The sequence below is a fragment of the Phoxinus phoxinus genome (genome assembly GCF_949152265.1).
Source record: "Phoxinus phoxinus genome assembly, chromosome: 5".
Lineage (NCBI taxonomy): Eukaryota > Metazoa > Chordata > Actinopteri > Cypriniformes > Leuciscidae > Phoxinus > Phoxinus phoxinus.
In genome coordinates this window covers 27919634-27939412 of record NC_136880.1, presented here as the reverse complement: position 1 = coordinate 27939412, position 19779 = coordinate 27919634, and the positions used below count along the sequence as shown (strand labels likewise).

Below are 19779 nucleotides of genomic sequence, written 5' to 3'. Positions count from 1 at the left end.
TTTTGTAAACCAGTGGGTGGCACTATTATGCGGCTCATTACTCATCACAGCATCTTCTGGCGGCTGCTATTTTTTCAACCTTTAATGGCATTTGTAATAAAACATCACTTTTAAATCTTATTTAAATGTTATTATGACGAGGATTACACATTTTTAGAAATGTTTACATGTGGTGCTTATTATCACATTAAATTGCTACCAATAGGCGAGGAAAATGGTGGCATGCAGTGAAAAAAGAGCATTTTGTTCTACAGACAGTACAACATTTTATAAAAATATGCAATAAAATCAGACTGCATAACAACTGTACTTGTTTGTAATTTTATCAGTAATGTGATATGAGAACGAAAATTGGAGTATGAAGGGTAACAACGTATAAAAGAAGCACATTTGTTCTCACACGGGCATAAAAGCAATGAACATACAAATAAATGAAGTAAAAATTAAAACACAATTAAATTAAACCACACAGTTCAAGAGAGAAGCCTGTTACAGATCACAAAAAAACAATGGTAAATATAACCATAACAGTAATGACAGGATTGTATGTCATGTTTTAAATAATACCCGACCCAGCACACTGTTCTAGGCAAAACAGGGAAAGAAAACTGGCAGTAATACAGTTCAATGGTTCATTTAATGCATACAGCCATATTTGTTGATTGATATTCCTTTATGGATGCAAAATGATGAAAATGGAGTGACTAGACAAGGACATTTTGTCTGTCAACAAACTAAATACTTCAAATAAAACCAAGACAAAAGACATTAAAGAAAACAATCTATCCGAAAGCTGGGCTGATGTGCATGGAAAACCATCAAAAGTCATTGGATATTGACCGATGCACAGTTCTGTCCATTGCAGCTCGCCCGTGGCTGGTGGTGGGCCCATCATAAAATTCATCATCCAGGTCGCACTCTTCAGCCCCATCGTGGGAGTAGCTGTGCTTCATCACCAGAATATTCCTGCGGCCAGTAGGGGTGGCTTGCATAGGGAACTGGGGTTGTGCTGACGCCTCCATCTCTGAGAGAATGGCAGCAGCATCTCGCAGGCTGAGGTCGGTGCGGCTGCCTCGAATGCTGGACACCCCGGAGCCACAGTGGTGGCCGTGGATGCATTTGGAGGAGGTGCGCTGCAATTTGGGGAAGTCATCAGGTAACACCTCATCATCGGATGAGGTTCCTTGCCGTAATGTGCACAGCTCGTAGTGCGGAGGTTCAAAGGCCTCGTGAAGCAAGGTGGGGTCAAATTCATCCCTGCGGATTATGTACTTTGTCCGTGGCTGTTTTATTTGAATGATTATCGACACAGTAAGCAGGATAATCACCACTCCGCAGGTCACTCCAATAATGGTTACATTGGTATTGTCAAGGCTGTCCAGGATAGTGGCTTTTCTTTTCTCTGTGTGAGAGGGGCATTAAAACGTGATGTGGTATAGTGTTTTGAATTTAGAAAATAATTAAATTACAAATAATTAAATTAATATACACTAACATTCAAAAGTTTGGGGTCGGTAATATTTTTAAATGTTTTTGAAAAAGTTGTCTGTTATGCTCATCAAGGCTGCATCTATTTGATCAAAAGTACAGTATAAACAGTAATATTGTGAAATATTATTACAATTTATGGATGAAGTGGTGTAGCCTACTAAAAAGGGATGGTTCACTCAAAAATGAAAATGCTGTCATCATTTTCCTGTATGGCTTTCATTCTTTTGTGGAAAGCAAAAGAAGAAACTTAAAAAAAATGTTTTCAATTTTGTTTTGGACCCCAATTGACTTTCATTGTATGGATGGACAAAAACTGTTTTTCAAAATATTTTCTTTTCTATATTCCACAGAAGAAAGACGGATTTTTGGACGGATATCCCTTAACTTTTTACTTAATAAGTGTATTATCTACAATAGCTTTGTAAATACATTTGCAAGTATTTCATTTCGGAATACAGTATGTGATTATATACCTTTGCAACCATTCTCATCCCAAGGATAGACACAGTTTTGGATACCATTGCACACCAATGTGTGGTTAATACACATGTTGCTATGGCAGAAGAATGCATCTCCCCCACATGGAGCTGAAGAGCAAAATGATAATCATAGAAACCACATGAGACACTTCCATATCATGCAGTTAAAACTGCTAAAGTGACTCAGTACAGCACTCATAATGTGTTAGTCCAAATACACAGATAAAATAAGTGGTAAATCACAACTTTAATGCTAAAAAGAAAGCTATATGTGATACTGAAATGTGTTAAGATAAAAAAAAACCTGATTTAATGACTCACGCTCGTGGAAGGTGGTGAAGAGGATACGGAATCGGCTCCTGCGGCTGGTCTCATCGGCCCACATGCGAATCACACCTAATGAAGTCAGCAGCATCACGTCATTGGCCACCGTGCTGCAGAATTTATTCTTCAGATGCTCCACCGAGCTGCTCCCATCATACACCGCCACAAAGTTACGCTTGCACTCGTTCGAGTTCTGCATCTCATAATCCAGGAATCGCAAATAGATCTGTGCAGGGGACACATTTGCAGTCATGCTCAAAAGTTGACATACACCTTGCAGAATCTTAAAAATGTTAATTATTATTTTATTTAGTACTGTCCTGTATAAGATATTTTGCATAAAAGATCCACGAGAAAAAAAAAATCTCTGAATTTTTCAAAAGTTTGCACACCCTTGAATCTTAATACTGTGTATTGCTACCTGTATGATCCACGACTGTTTTTATGTTTTGTGAGGGTTGTTCATGAGTCCTGAGCAGTTAAACTGTTCTTCAGAAAAATCCTCCAGGTCCTGCAAAATATTCAGGGAATGCTATGTATTAAGAGCAGGGGGGTGAAAACTTTTGAACAGGATGATGTCCAATTTTTTCTTATTTTATTTAAATATAAAATGTTTTCATTTAGTACTGCCCTTCAGAAGCAACAGAAGATACTTATATGTTTCCCGGAAGACAAATTAAGTGCATTTTACCTTGATCTTTAAATTCAAAAAGTTTTCACCCCCTAGCTCTTAATGCATTGTGTTTCCTTTAGGAACATCAGTGAATGTTTTCACCTTTTGTAATAGTAGCGTACGAGTCCCACAATTGTCCTCAGAGTGAAAAGATGGATCTCAAAATCATACATTCACTGCTGGAAAGGGTTCAAATATGCAAAAGATATTGGAAAAGTGAAGAATTTGCAGGGTTTTTCTGAAGAACATTTGGTAGTTTAACTGCTCAGGATAAACAATGGACTCAAGAACAAGCATCACAAAACATAAAAAAAAATGTTGTGGATCATCCAGGTAACGAGACACAGTATTAAGAATCATGTAAACTTTTAAACAAGGTCATTTTTATCAATTCAGCTATTTTTTGGACTATATGTAAACATCTTTTATGTAAAATATCTTATTCAGGACAGTACTAAATAAAAAAAATATCATGCATTTTGTATGATCCCTCGTATTTTGTTAAAATAATTAACATTCTGCAAGGTGCATACACTTTTGAGCATGACTGTGAAGACTTCAGATGCAAAAGCCTCTAAAAGCCATCTAAAATTTTCTTCTAGAATGATCCTTTTATCAAGCTTGTGTGCTTATGTTCAGTTATTTCACTTTAATGGCAATACAAACAACCTATTAATTGTCATTAACGTGAAATTACTGAACTTAAATATATAAGAGCTTGATAAAAATGCTCGTTTTAGAAGAACATTTCAAACGGCAGTCAGAGGTTTTCGCATCTGAAGTCTTCATATTGACATTTGTTTGTTTTTATCTAATTTATATTTTAATTAATGGAGAATAACAGGATATTATTGGACAGAGAAATGTGGAACAAGTTAAACCCTACTGAAAACTTTATTTCATTGAATACAGTTGTGAATGGAGGTTTACCTTAGATCCAGGAGGAGCTCTTATGAACCACCTGCAGTCTACAGCCTCTGTCTGCAAAGCTTTGCCCTCTTTCGCAACCATTACAGACTCCACAAAGCCCTCCGGCCCGCTCATCTCAAACTCACAAACTACACCATGAAAACACAGCAATGAATCGTGAACTGGTTTTGATATGCAGAGGGTAAACTTAAAAAAAAACACGTCACTTACTTGGAAGAGGTGCTGGAACTCCAATGTCCTTGAAATCAGGATCTGCAAATATATACAGAGGAGAGTGAGTGATTAAGGATTTGAATAAGGCCTTGGTCTGTTTACAAGGTCAAAATCACAAGGGATTTCATATTCAAATAAGTAGCTTTACACTAAATATTGTCCTAAATATCAAAATAAGTGTGGTTGTTGTTGTAAAGATCTCTGCAGTGCAGCATGAATGAAAAGGTTTATGTCATGCTGTTTATCTTCAAAAAACACTAGTTCTCCCCAATGATCTTTCTGCAAAAGTTGGTCTAGCAAGGAAAGTCAAGCTGGTTATGAAGCCTGGCATTGACCAGCATGAAAAACGGTGTATATACACTACTGTCCAAATGTGTAAGATTAGTAAGATTTTGTTTTGAACAACTGTTTTCAACATAGATAATAATACGAGATGTTTCTTGAGCACCAAATCAACAGAATGATTTCTGAAGTATCATGTGACACTGAAGACTGGAGTAATGATCCCAAAAGATTCCGCTTTGCAAATCACATTTGTCACATTGTACATGTTTCACAAGATTACTGTTGTTGTTTTTTGTTTTGTGTTTTTTAACTGTATTTTTGATTAAATAAATGCAGCCTTGGTGAGTTTAAGAGACTTTTTTCAAAAACTGTCCCCAAACCTTTGGACGGTAGGTTGCATTATTTCTTCCGCAGAACATGGGAACTATTTTAAAAACAGAAGTTATTTCATTTCCCTGATGGTTTCAGAGACTAACACAGATAAATAAAACACACGGTTTACTTCTTCTATCCCTGACCTTGAAAGACTTCTATCCCAGCACAATCATTTATCTTCTTTTTGCCTAATAACTGAAACACGTCGGATTAGGGAATGAGAAAGATGTCCTGGGGCTTGAGTCATGATTGTACGTGGATTAATAATCCCTGCACCAGACTCACACAGATTAGGCTACACATGCAGCGTGAGAAAGCAAAGTAATAAGATGTAGGTGTGTTTACAGAAACCTGTTTATTTACCCGTATTTAATATATTTTTTGCACAGTATTTCAGGCTTAAACAGTTAATAGGCTCTGGCCAGTTTATAATATAGATCAGTTTATAAATAGATCCAAAAAACTCACTAGGATATTTCAGAGTCCTTTAGGGTTTCAATCTAAAAATCATTCAGGGATTCGCCATAATCCTCTCGTGTTTCCTTACCTCTGGTACAGCTTGGCTAAGATTATTCTTATGATGATGTAACAGGACGCATGGATGTAGGTCTCTGATAAATCTATGATTTATGATGTGCAGGGTTGTATTTTACAGTATTCCAAATGTACATATAACCAAAAATCATTGATTGTAAAACTAAAATAAGTTTGCAGTTTTTTTTTTAGCCTTGTTTTTCTGGTTTCCGCAGTGTGTAGATGTCAAAGTGTTTGGCTGTGATGCATGGATTTTGTGTTTCCTTTATTTCAGGGCTCTCAAAATTCACAGGGCTCAGTCCCCCTCCACCGGGACCTGTCACAGGTTCTCCCTTATGTCCCTGCTTCATTACCTAAATACTGCTTACCTATCTGTTCACTGTTTATTAGGCCGCTGCGATGAACAGTGGTGTAATCAGAATTTAAGTTTAGCCTAACATCACATAATTAGGGAGACCAGCCCAATTTAGTCAAGACGGACTTCATATCTGTCTCGACCCTCAGTCGAATATAGTAAAAAAACACTGCACATTTTCATTTTTACTTTGAATGATGTGACTATGAATTCAAAAATATTCGGACAAAACATTTCTGACCCCTTTTCAACCTAACAGTAATGCATACTCTATAATAAATGATTTTGGCCATCCCATACATTCTTAAAAATAAAGACTCCTCATTGGCATTGATGGTTCAATGAAGAAACTTCATTATCAATTAAACCTTTTCATTGGACATAGCTCAAAGGTTCTTTAGATTCTAAAATGTTCTAAAATGTTCACTAAAAGGTTCTTTGGGGAACCCAAAATGTTTCTTCTAGGCCCAGGGCATCACTGCAAAAAACCTTCATTTGGAATCTTTTGGAACCTTTCTTTTTTTTAGAGTGTAGATTTTCAATAGGATTTGGTGAAGCTGAAGTAGGAGGACAGAGCTCAGGACATGGAGCAGACTGAGTGTGCTCCTCTAAAGACAAGCTTTCATTAACTGGGATCAGAGAAATCACAAACCTCCCCCACTCAGCTGCTGCATGTGTGCCTGCACTACAAATGCAGGGCCATCAGACCTGAGCACTGAACACAGCATTTACCAAAACAAGTAGGATTCTTACTAAGAATAAACCACCAGTACCAAACCAACATTATAACTGTGTATGCGTTTTGTTTACCAATAGATACAGCAGAGTCCAAAAGTCATAAAAATCTGCTATTCAAAATGTAATTTAAACCTGTAACATTCTGAAAAAATATTTCAGATTTTGCACTTTTTCCAGGTCGCTAATCAAAAAAAGTTCATTTTTGACACGGATCATATCGCTCTTTGTACAGACGGTCAGATGTTCTTCCACTGAAGAACAAGATGCTCCTTGGTTCAATCTCAAATCATGATCTGGAGAACATGACCATCAGGTTTTACAAAAACTTAAATGGATATATAATTGGTTGATACAGACAAATGCATATACTTAGGCCTGGCGCCATGGATATCCCTGTACCCCCCTTCCGGACCGGGCCCCCTTACCCCCAAACCCCCCACAACAACCCTCCCCGGCGCTGGACCAGAACCCCGGACCTGAATATATGACACAAACAGAATCTTACCTTGGGTGAAATTGTACCGAGCTGAAAATCCAGTGGATTCTAGTTCACCATCTGCCACAAATTTTAACCAAAGGTATCGTCCACTGGACCTAACATAACTCGGGCTCTCTTGTCCACAGAAACGGCCGATGATAGGAGAAAAGCTGAAGGGTCCATCCCTGACTTCAATGTGGTCAAACTTACACTCCCACGATGGCTCAATAGCATACTTTTCATCAAAATACAGGTCGATGCATTGCCTTGGAGCAGCTATGGCACAATTAAAACTTCTAGTTAGATATAGAAATATGACTCATTAACAATGATCAAAATGTAAGCTGAAAAACCTTCAATTATGTATATGCATTCTCGGTCAGGAGGATATTTCTCAGGATAGTTAGGAGATGTAAAAACTCCTCCATCAGAATCTTTGACCCAAGAACCACACGATCTCGCCGGAGTCACGCCTGCGTTGTTTTCAACTGAAGAGACAAAGCATTAAGAAGACTGCCATGAGATTAAAACTACTTGGATTCAACAACTACAATGTGCATTGTTAAGAATCAGTCAATCCTGATTTTGCACAAGATCACAATGCTCTTCTTGCCCACTTAATATGTCATTGTTAATAAGAGATAATTACCTACAGCTTTCTTCGGTGGTGCTGTTGGTGCTCCAGAAAATCCAAGATTGACGAGACTTGCAACGACTGCTAAAATAAATAATAATGATCAGAAATAATGATGGTCAAGAATAGCTGGCTTCATACTTAAAAAGTTCTTAAATGTGCCAATACAACTCTAATGTACAACGTGTATACTGTCTTTGCATTTAATGTTTGTGTAAGTATTTTCGTTACTAATTTCTATCTATCTATCTATCTATCTATCTATCTATCTATCTATCTATCTATCTATCTGGCTTTTATCACTGCATTGTCAAAATTGAGGACAACATACACTTCAAAGTTTTCTCAGTCAATTGTGACATTATGGTTGTGTATGTCCCGTACATAAATAAAGACTAGACTAAATAACAAATAAATATCCACAGCGACATGTTGATCTGCGTTTTACAACTTTATAACCACTTTTGCAAGTGTATGTTCAAACTGCCACTTGAGGTTTAGTGATATACTTGCTTTCGTGTGAACATTGAAAACAGAATTACACATTAAATATAAGAATATGGCTTAAACTTAAAGAGGATCATGCATGTATTGTTCCCAATAGGTTACTTAGTCGATAGCAATAAATGAAATATAACATTTATGTTCGTTTTCATAGGCTAACGCACTGTTTTGATATTTACTCACCAAGAAGCAGTTTTACCCGCGGCACCATGATTCTCCCCAAGGGTTTCAACTTTGAATTCCATGAAATGCGAATTGCAGTGGCGAGGCGAAGGATAAATTTTAGAGATAAAATCTACAATATATAAAAGTCCGTCATTAGAAGAGGCTGCTTGAAGGACGCAAATGATGTGAGATTCATTGCAAAAATTGCGGCTATTCCCAGAACTCGCGGTGTAGTTGAAGACTGTTTGATGGAACAGGTTGAAAACAAACACATCTGCGTAATCCGCCTCAGTGCACAGAAGACCTGCGGACATGAAGAGTGGATTAACGAGATCCCTTCTCTCATATGTGGACATACTTGGCTAACAACGTCGTGAATAAATTCTAAATGCAGTAGGCTACCCTGCCTCAGATGAAGTTTGTCCAAGTAGCATATTCCCAGATAGCAAAAAACATCCACACGGCTTCTATTTGCCTCCGGCCCTAAGCTGTCGGCTATAGGTGCGTCCCGCTGGCGGGGATACAACGTTTGCCGCCGAATACGTCACTCGCATTTCTAGCGAGATGCCGCCGGCAAATCGCCGGCGGTCCGACTGCTTCATTTTCTCTGGCGGTTGCCTCTGTCTAATGGACTGCGGCCGGCTGGCGGCAAGCCGCTTTAAAATACTCTTAAAATAGTTTTGACATGAATAGACTCAATGAAAAAGCTAAATTCTTCTTCTTAAGTTCTTCATGCTTTAAGTTTAAAAAGTTTAAAGTAAAAAAAAAAACTTTATTTTTTTCCAATCTTAATGTTTTATTTTTGTTTTACCTTATCAGTATTAATTAGCAATTGTGATCTGTACAAATGTTTAAGAAATTGTAAAAGTCCCTGTAGAGATTATTACAAAAAAATATTAATAAAATCTAAACACATTATGTCATTGATAAAACATAGAATGAATGCGCAGTGTTTTTTTTTTTTTGTGTGTGTGTGTGTGTGTGTTCAGAATTATTTTGGGCGGGGCTTATAAGACGGTGGCGCTATAACAAACACATTCGCGTCAATTCATCACTCTACTCGAGTAGTACAGTTCTACTCGATCGCAAAACAAAGTCATCGACGTCGACTACCATCATTTAGGTAAGTACATGTTTCCTTTGTGTTTAACGCAACTGTTTTTAGTTTATATATTTAAAATCTGTACGTTAGTCATCTCAGTTCTTGCCGAACAAGTCAACGTTAGCCATGTTTACGCAAAGTTGCTAGGTACGTTACGTTACAGTGGCGGCGGCTAATATGGGCGCCAAAATTGCAGATAATAAATGTGTACTTAACTTTAAATACAAACATATAATATAAAAATCAAATAATTTACTCATAAAATATGCTGGCTGGTTGTAATTTGGCGAAAGTTTCGAAAGCCGTTGGCGGCCATTTTTTTTAGATGTTTATTGAGCTTTAGCATTAACGTTAGCTATAATCGAGAGAGTCAACGCACGTATTTGCTCTGTAACGTTAGAACAGAAACAGCTGTCGTTGTACTCTGGTCCACCAGACCCTCCGGAGGGTTTCAGAGATTTCCCCATCTGGAACTGCTCCTGGATAAAGGCCGCGTTCAGCGGTAGGCCGTATAAAAAGCCTCGGCCTAAAATAATACTTATTTTGTTAACCCTTGCCAGAGCGTGAGCTTTAAATAATAAGATTAAATTTGAACTATCTTGAAAAAATATACATCATTAGAAAGATATAATACGCAGGTTTCAGTATTTGACCATTATTTTATTCTGAGAAACAGAAACTTATAGTTACAGTTATGTATTATTTTTTTACAGGAATTATGGAATAAAAAAACCTAGACCTCAGTTGCACATAAATTAGCTGTTATTTTTACGATTTTATTCTAAATAGGAATTTTTACTGAAATGTTGTTTTTAGTTTTCAGTCATAGACAGTTTCAACCGTGAAAAACTTTAGAAATTATGGATTATAACAATGTGAATAGCCTGTCGTTAGTCACTCTAATGCACACAAAAGAATAGCATATCTATGAGCCATAAACCAGAATGGAGAAGTGCAAATGTCTGCATTGAGAGACTGAGACTAAATGGGGCAGTTTGACCCATTCAGTCTCTTAATGCACACATTTACACATCTCAAATCTGGTTTATTGCTATCTATAATCACCAACGACTGGCTATTCACTGTTATAATCCCTCATTTCTTTCACAGTTCTTCAACTTCACAGTTGAAACTGTATCTAGCACTGAAAACTAAAAACAAAACATTTCAGTAAACATTCCTATTTACAATAAAATCATAAAAATAACAGCTAATATATGTGACAGGTGCACCTGAGGCTAGGTAACGTTAGCATGCTAGCTAGCCACTATACACAAATTTATGAGATTAAAACCATGTGTTTGCAAAATTACTTTATAACGCAAGTCGAGTGTTTTATATAAACTTTTGTGATCTGGTTTGGCTTTGGATAAAACAATTAGAGAGAAAATATATTATTTTCTAGTATTATGCTCAAGGATAAATTATATCGATTGCCTTTACATTATGAATATAATCTCATTATAATGATACCTGAACATAGTTTGAAGAACACACATACATCGTTACAATCATGTTTATTGAGTCATAAAACATCTTTATCTGAATGTAACAATGTTTTTTTTAACGCTATTGTGATTTGTAATTCTGTGAACTTCTGTACATTTTATGTTTGAGGACAATTCTGTGTTCACTTAAATCACTACACACTGTTTAACACTCACTGTTCCACATTTGGCTGATCATTTTTTTTCCCACGTATATTCCTAACATTAACAATGTGGTTTTGTTCACATTTTCTTGCAGATACCTTGACCAGAGCATAACCGGTTATCTTCACCCAAGAGACCTACTGTTGGACAATCTTTTTGGCTTTAAAGGTAAATGCATGGTTAGTCACAATGTCTGATGAAGAGGAGTCTAGTCTTCCAGATGCACCAGCTGTTCTGAGCTTTGAAAAAATCATAACGAGTAATGGTAACGAGTTTTCCGTGCTGCCCGATGCTCCAGAAGCTTCATTCATTCTAGAAAACCAGGAAAACGTTCAACCATCTGTAGACTTCAGAGCTGGTATGTACAATGTATTGCTGTGATGCTTAATTTGTGATCATGCCACTAAACTATACCCTTTGTTTGATTTTCACATTTTTGTTTCCTATTTCTCAGAACAAGGTTTCTCACCAGTAGTCCAGTCTCCACTTCTCAGAGCCAACAGTTTGAGTACAAGTAAGTGATGTTATTTGTGACATTGTTTTGTCTTAAACTATTGCTTCTATTTAAGATGAGGAATCCTTTTATGCATAATCTGTTTTTCATTAGGGCACTTGACTGCCCTGGATGAAAGGTGTCTAGGTGTGTTGTACAATACAGTAAATATATGCAATAACTTCTAACATATTATTATGTCAATTTATCAATAGGAGAAAGTCATCACTCAGTGATTGGCCCTTGGACTCCCCTGAAATAACGTGTACAGAATCAAGTTTTCAGCTATGAAGGTATATTCTAGACCTATATCTCTTAATATAGTGATTATATAATTATGTTAGTCGTAAATTTGACTGACTAAACCCTGCAGAATCCCTTTTCTTTTGTTATGTAGATGTCCAGAGATTCAAGACTGAGAACCAAGCCCTGAGGGAGGAGAACCAAGCCCGGAGAGAAAGCAATGCACGAGCAGGTGAGAACATGGCACTCTTTCTTAAAGTTTACATATTTGTGTGTAGTGTAGGTTCCAAATTACCATTTGCCTATCTTTTTCTAGCTTCAGATGACAGCAACTCGCTTCAAGAGCAGGTGAAGCAAGTTGGGACAATGTTGAAGACGTTTGCTCGCACTGGGCAATCAGGTACGACTTGCAAACAACACCTGTGTTTGTTAGATTAATTCCCACTGGGGCCACCTATACATGTAGTAGACCAAGATATAAATGTCATAGTTTTGTAGTTGAGGGACCAGGACTGACTACTATGTTCTTTTATTCTGGGAATCAGGAACGATTTGTAAGTGTGCTGCTATTGTTTATAATGCTGTAGGTTAATCTAAAGTCAAATTAAGATTGTACACTGCCTATTCTACAGTCTGAATTCAAAGCCTGTCACATTTTATATTTATGTATGAGAAATGTAATTTGGGGCACTTTTTTTGGATTTTCAGCTACGTTTTTTGGCTATCAAATGTGGGAAGGACCTAAAGTCAACAGTGTGGAGAATGCTTCAGAGTGTCTTCTCTAATCGCCTTTCCGTTGATACAACTTGGACTGGTGTTGGGGAAAAAGCATGTTTTAGAGACCTGTTCCTGAAGACCATTGTTCAAAGTAAGTTAGATATTCTTTAGATATTTTTAGATAGATGTGTATGTGATGTGTATTCAAATGGAATGACAGATCTGTATTTTCTACAGGGGCCATACGGAAGAACCCGGCAACCCAGGATGCCACTGATGAGGCGGTCCAGGTTAATGTTATGCGTTACCTGAAAGGAGCATCTGACCGTGAAGGTGGAAAAAGGCGCCGCACAGCTGAGAGGGACCCACAGCCGACCCCTTAAACCTAGGCTGACTACTGACACCCCAGCATCACTGACAACTGGAACACTCACTACCCTGCAGTCTGTAACAGACTACACTCGACCAATCCACTTTTTTATAAAAAAAACTTTTTTTTTTGTCTGGTCGATATACTTGGTAGTATTTTTCTTAATGTTTTTTTGTGATTTTATTGTTTGTGTAATATGTGTTAAATTGTGAATTAAAAGCACTCTTATACAGGCGCACAAGGAATCACTGAAGATATGCTAATTTGTGTTGCCTATATTGGTGGTTGGGAAAAACCACAGAACCTGTAGTCAGACTTGAAACAATTATAATTACTTACTGTCCTGCAATTGTTAACTCACTACGCCACGCATATCGAACTACTCCAGACATTCACAGTGTAAATCTTGTGCCCCAGATCAGCAATGCCATTATAATTGTCTATTCTACCCCAGAGCCTTACTCAATTATTGCCACTTATCCTATTGTTAAGAATTGCTTGAAAATGTGATGTTATACCTGAATTTATTTGGTATCTTGCGCATTATTTGGTACCATATATCTTCATTACTTGCTATAATGTTTACTGGTAATTCTTTTCATCCCATAACTGACCTCTTGATAATATTAAAAAAATATTTTAAGTGATATAATTTGCTTATAAGGCTGTTTTTAAACAATATATAATTGGAAACTTGCATGTTCTTTAGTGTGTACATTATGTATATATGTATCTTTTTTGTTATATTTCATTGAGCTGACATTTTGTTTCAATGACTATTACTGTACTTTAAAATGTGGAATTAAAACGTCAAATGGAAATTTATCTGGTTTGATCAATCATTATTCTTGATAAACTGCATGCTATAAATATTTTATATATATATATATATATAATAGCGTTTGCCTCCGGCGGGCCGCGAAAAAGCTGCCTTTGTTATAACTGCGGCGAAACGGCGGTTGACCTGCTGGCCGTCAGCGATACGAAGGCGGTAGGAAGGCGGATGCCGCTTTTAAAAAAGCGGCTGCCGCTGGCGGTGCGCCGGCAAACGTGTTTGCGATTACGCCATACTGTCGCTTCTACTACCGCTGGAGAACCGCCGGTGGCCCGCCGACTCATTGCTATCTGGGTTGTTAACTAATGATTTGCTGATTAAAGTTGGCCTACTAATTTGTGCACTTTGAAAATATGGTTGTTTGCCTGTCATGTGTCAAATGAAAATGTGAGTTTTGTCAAGTTCCTGTAGCAGCAGATGCACCTAACGATAAGACTGTGTACAAACTAGAAACTGGATGTACAGTAATGTGGAGGAAAAGGTGAAAAATAAGACACTAATATGGTCCCAAATGCTTTCTAAACTGGCATTCTCTGGACTGCTTTTCATTAGCATCTTGTAAACAAGAAATAATGGATGCTCCAGAACTGGGAAATACTGCAAAATAACCTGCTTCTGTCGGCTAAATCTCTCATCTTTTAGCTGGAAAGTAATTTAATTAGCACACTGTGTCAACAAAACTATTAATTGAAATGGTATGGCGCTGAAATTTGTGGTGTGAAAGACGATTAATATAAATAATCTGCAGTAAATGTGCATTTAAGAATAGCCCATAATCACACTTTAACAGCATGTAAAACTGGTGCATATACACCCCAACTGATTTAAAGCTGTAGTTACTGCAAATGGTTTCTCCACAAAATATGTCTCATAAAAAATAATTAACAGTTCTGACCACTAAAGCATATTTTATTTTAAGGTTCTCTAAAGGAATTCTAAAACATACAGGCTTGAAATTTGAAACATCAGATAAGGTAAATATTTAATGTACTAGTATTTTAGGTTCAAAGACAAAAACAACCATGTTTTAGTCATTATAACATGCTATCTTTCTAACTTTTATTCTGGCTGCAGATATAATAGGCCTATATATAATTTTCAGTATCCATCGAGACTACTTTCCTTTTATTGTTTTCTGCATTATGTACTCAAGTATACATATGAAGTTTTTCTGTGGTGTAACATGCTAATCTAAATCTAAACAGCATTTTGATAATTTGTTTATAATTATTTTGCATACAGCCCTTATGAGCTCATATGAATTGAGAGGCTATATGGAATACGTGTGTATTGATGGGTGCAAAGCATTTAATTATTATTAATTATACTATGTAATTAATTAACAACAGTCATTTAATTATTTTTCCCTTAAAAGTAAAGTAAGGGATTACTCTTATTTTTTCTGTAATTTAATTACCGGTACAGTTATTTCTGATATAATTATTACTCATTCATAAATCATTAAATACTGTATAGACTATAAAACAACTATATATAAAACAATAGTGGATTTAACATCAAAATGTAACATCTAATAAAGTCAAAAAGTATTTATCCCTTTAAATATTTTGGTCAGTTCAATAATAATTTATTAATTATTTTTTTCACATTATTTATTTGAAAATAAAATGCAGGCCTATTGAATTTAGATTTTCAATAGAGCAATTTCATGTCTATCCTTCTATTGTTTAAATGGTCAAAGTTGATATGGGATTCATAAAGTAGCCTAGATAATTAGTAGCTAGCCTATACACAATTTATACTAAAATAATTTTCAAAGAGAGTAATTAGTAGCCTACAGTAATCTAATTACACCACTGAAAGATGTAATTAGTAGCTAGTAATTAACTACTTTTTTAGAGTAACTTACCCAAAAATACTTTTAACCTAAAATCTTGATGTTGCTAAAAGAAAAAGCCAAGGACTTCAGCCATGCAGACTGCGGTCTTTTGCACGTTTATGTTATGATTTATAGCCTATAGGTTTATAGGCTACACTACAGTACATCTTTCATTTGATTAACAGTCTCTGCATGTGTGAATACAATTTTTAAGAGCTTAGTAAGTTTTAATTTTAATGCTTTAATATCTTTTTACAACCACTGGATGGAGCAATAGCACATCATATTCCTTGTTTAAACACTCACAAACAATGGGATGTCACCAGTGTACAGCCATTGTCCTCTTATGGTGCGTTCCGCGAGTGATTTCAATGTTAAGTCAACGCAAAGACGCGTTACACGCGTTTTACGTGTAACGCGTCTTTGCATTGACTTAACATTGAAATCACTCGCGCCTGACGCGCTATTCGCGTCCGGTGTGAACGCACCATTACAGTTTTTCATTGAAATTCATTTAGCCATAAATGCTGATCAGACCCGTTAAAGTTAATAAAGTGGTATAATGAGACATTTACTTTACAGTAAATTGGATAGTACAGTAGGCTTAAGTATACTTTGAAGGAGATGTTTGGACTAGGCAATTGATTCAACGCACAAATCCTTATAACGTTTATCCTTCTACAGATTTGTCGTAGTTGTGTCGTGATGGGTTTCAAAGCACCGATTAGTAATAAGATTATTCTAATGATATGTTTAGTGATGCATCAGTTTTGGATTTGAACTTGATTGGAAATTATTAGGCTACGCAATTTAAAAACTTTAGCACAAGGTGAAAATTTAGGGCGTTGTTTTCAAATAAAACGTGCGCGCGCTGTGTGCGTGTGGATGAGAGAGAGAGAGAGAGAGAGAGAGAGAGAGAGAGAGAGAGAGAGAGAGAGAGAGAGAGAGAGAGAGAGAGAGAGAGAGTTGCTGTCGTCTTCACTGATCTCCTAAGAGTGGCCGTTAGTATTTTTTGCTCAGAGGTCCTCCACAGTCATGTTGAGAGCCGGGGAACAGGGCTCTTTGGCCGTGCTGGCTTCCACCTTTCTTTTGGGATGCGGCGTTGCGGTTTCCCTCGGACAGAATGACACAGAACCAGTAGTTTTGGAAGGAAAATGTTTAGTGGTGTGTGACTCGAACCCGTCCGCAGAAGGAGGAGTGACCTCGTCGTTTGGGATATCTGTCCGGGCTGCTGGTGCTAAAGTGGCCTTTTCTGCTGTCAGAGGAACTAACCACGAACCATCAGAAATGAGTAACAAGTCCATGACAATCTACTTTGATCAGGTCAGACCACCTTCTTTTTTTTCTTTTTTTTTACATGTAAGCATATCTGTGAGTTAAGTTGGCTGTAACATTCCCCCCACCCCCCCATTTGACTAAGTGAACACACACCTCTTTGCAGGTACTAGTGAACATTGGAAATCATTTCGATCTCAAGGCGAGTGTATTTCAAGCTCCTCGTCGAGGCATTTACAGCTTCAGCTTTCACGTTGTGAAGGTCTACAACCGACAGACAATCCAGGCGAGTCTATGTTTACATTTGCTTCTTTTTACATTCCCTTTTTTATCATTGCATATATTAATTATTCATGTATGGCTATTGCAATTGCTGCTGGTACCGTTTCCAGTTTTACTAATACATTTATTTGACACTACTACTCATTCTTTAATTTAATAGTTACTATGTGTTCCAGTTTTCTTAGTAGCCTACTAATTGAATATTATTTATTAGACATCTGTGTATTCCAATAGTAGGCTAACACTTATCTTACCAGAAAGATTATGATTGAACTGTAGTATCATTCTGACTAGTCATTTCATATGACAAAACAATGGTTGATAAGATAAGAAATGTTACTAGTAAAGATATATATATATATGTCTCATAAATATGTACTGTACTGTATTAAATAACCACCTGCAAAGCTGGAATAAATGTTAGTAACTCTAGTTAGTAACTAAGAAATAGTAAAATTGGAATAAGTATCAGCAACAATTGGAAGTCATTACTAGTCTAAATGTATATTCAATTGGTAACTTCATACCAGTAAAACAGAATAGTTTGTTTTCACTGTTGGAATAGAGACTAGTAGCAAAGGAAAAGAATGTATGAATGTAATGAATAATACTAGTGGCTTATTAAATTGAAACTAGACACTACTGGAAAAAGGACTAGTAATCTAACTAGTACTAATGAACAGTTACAAGTGAAATTTAAATGATGGCTTTATATACAGTTTCGTTCTATGAAGTAAAGGTTAATCTGGCTTGTTGTAACACATCTGATCACTGCTTGTGTTTCCATGCCATTAGGTCAATCTGATGCATAATGAATACCCAATAATATCTGCGTTTGCCGGTGATCAAGACGTGACCCGAGAGGCAGCGAGTAACAGTGTTCTTCTTCACCTGGAGCGTGAAGACAGACTCTATCTCAAACTAGAGAGAGGGAACCTCATGGGCGGGTGGAAGTACTCCACATTCTCTGGCTTCCTTGTTTTCCCTCTCTGATTGAATATAGCCCACTTTAAATGGCCCAGACTGAAGACCAAGGGACATTTCCATATCTGCTTTCAAAAATAAAGGTAGCAGAGTGAACACGGAATGCGTTCTAGTTTATTTTATTTATTGTTAGGATCTGAAGAAATGTAATGAGTTTGTATGTATGTGTGTGTGTTTAACTATTTGTGAGATTTAAAAGCAAGTAGGATAGTGACAGTATTTGGACCAATCGATGTCTGCGTATTGCTTTGGAAAAGAGCGGTATGTTATTGTCAATGACATTTTTGCATTCAAGAGCATATTTTGCACGAATTGTGTTTTGTAATGTGCTCGTCATTGTATTTTTTTTTTTGTATAGCCCTTATAAATTTGATGTTCAATATGAACGAAGTAAGTACAAAAACAGCTAATTCTCTTTAATCGTTGTTGTTTGGCTTAATGCATAGATAAGCAATGATATCTTGCATTTTATATTACTTGAATGTAAATATACCATATCATAAACAGAAGGAATGTATTTAAAAACTCATTTAGGACTTGAAAGTGTTATTTTGCAAAAAGGCAATAAAGTCATTTAAGAGAGTGGAGGAAAGCAGAAATCATCGCTGTCCATGGTGCTGAAAACAGCTGTCTGTCAAAAACTGTAATCTTGTCCAGTACACATATGAATTATTTATTTCATTATTATTTAGAGACACGCGGTGCAACATTTATCAGTTACATTTGTTTTGAATACAAACAGTATGTCACCATTTGAAAACAGTGTATACCTTCAATGGCTACCAGGTAGACTAGATGTCACGGTGGGTAGTGGAAAATGGAAGAGGACTCAAATGCGGAGTGAAATGAAGATTTAATAAAGATAAAACAAGAAACAAACAAACCAACAAAGGAAATCAGAACTTAATCCAACACAGACAGGGCAGGGCAGGACAGGCACAGACACACGTAACATGTACAACGAACCAGCACAGGACAGCAAACACAGGCAGACTAAATAGGAAGGCAAACAAGGAGGGTAACGAGCAGGACAGGTGGGACAAATAAACCAATAATTAGATAAGGGGGAGGGACCAGACAATGACAATAGCACATGGCCCCAAAATAACAAAACACCCATGTGCACTACCAGACAGGACAGACATGTGACATTACCCCCTCCCTACGGAGCGGCTACCAGACGCTCCACAAGACCAGGGCGGGACGGGAGGGACAGACCAGGGCGGGACGGGAGGGACAGGCGAAGCGGACAGTTCATCGGGCGGCCAGGGCGGTGAAGACCCCTCGGGCGGCCAGGGCGGTGAAGACCCCTCGGGCGGCCAGGGCGGTGAAGACCCCTCGGGCGGCCAGGGCGGTGAAGACCCCTCGGGCGGCCAGGGCGGTGAAGACCCCTCGGGCGGCCAGGGCGGTGAAGACCCCTCGGGCGGCCAGGGCGGTGAAGACCCCTCGGGCGGCCAGGGCGGTGAAGACCCCTCGGGCGGCCAGGGCGGAGACGACCAGGGTGAAGCCGACCACTCGGGCGGCCATGGCGGTGAAGACCAAGGCGGAACAGAGACAGACCCTGGCTCAGGAACAGTTACAACCGGCTCAGGAACTGGAAAAGACACCACCGGCTCAGGAACGGGAACTGGAACAGACACCACCGGCTCAGGAACGGGAACAGCAACAGACACCACCGGCTCAGGAACGGGAACTGCAACAGACACCACCGGCTCAGGAACGGGAACGACAACAGACACCACCGGCTCAGGAACTGCAACGGACACCACCGGCTCAGGAACTGCAACGGACACCACCAGCTCAGGAAC

The 19779-nt window shown here is 37.8% G+C and overlaps 2 protein-coding genes and 1 long non-coding RNA gene across 12 annotated transcripts; 2 read left to right on the top strand and 1 right to left on the bottom strand.

The window, feature by feature from the left end:
- Positions 1–58: 58 nt before the first annotated feature.
- LOC306998134 (neuropilin and tolloid-like protein 1) lies at positions 59–9124 on the bottom strand. Of its 9 annotated transcripts, none has more exons than XM_079611949.1 (10): positions 8586–9124; positions 8197–8482; positions 7525–7593; positions 7229–7363; positions 6903–7151; positions 4108–4149; positions 3898–4025; positions 2292–2520; positions 1965–2078; positions 59–1402 (listed from the first exon to the last, which is right to left on the bottom strand). In XM_079611949.1, exons 2-10 carry the CDS (start codon positions 8222–8224, stop codon positions 819–821), a joined length of 1578 nt encoding a protein of 525 aa, XP_079468075.1. In that variant the 5' UTR covers positions 8225–8482; positions 8586–9124; the 3' UTR covers positions 59–818. The 9 variants fall into 9 exon arrangements, with proteins under 9 accessions (XP_079468075.1, XP_079468073.1, XP_079468077.1 ...); XM_079611947.1 differs by having other exon boundaries at positions 7529–7590; positions 8581–8699; XM_079611951.1 differs by having other exon boundaries at positions 7525–7590; positions 8581–8671.
- LOC306998137 lies at positions 8469–13579 on the top strand. 2 transcript variants are annotated; one of them, XR_013797520.1, is made up of 8 exons: positions 8469–9301; positions 11027–11290; positions 11387–11446; positions 11641–11718; positions 11823–11900; positions 11985–12068; positions 12377–12536; positions 12623–13579. It is a non-coding gene; the product is annotated as an uncharacterized lncRNA (long non-coding RNA). The 2 variants fall into 2 exon arrangements; XR_013797521.1 differs by lacking the exons at positions 8469–9301; positions 11027–11290 and having other exon boundaries at positions 11315–11446.
- A 2734-nt stretch (positions 13580–16313) lies between these two features.
- Positions 16314–18567, top strand: cbln2a (cerebellin 2a precursor). Its single transcript, XM_079613307.1, has 3 exons — positions 16314–16753; positions 16872–16991; positions 17783–18567. Exons 1-3 carry the CDS (start codon positions 16466–16468, stop codon positions 17978–17980), a joined length of 606 nt encoding a protein of 201 aa, XP_079469433.1. The 5' UTR covers positions 16314–16465; the 3' UTR covers positions 17981–18567.
- The last annotated feature ends 1212 nt before the right edge of the window (positions 18568–19779 follow it).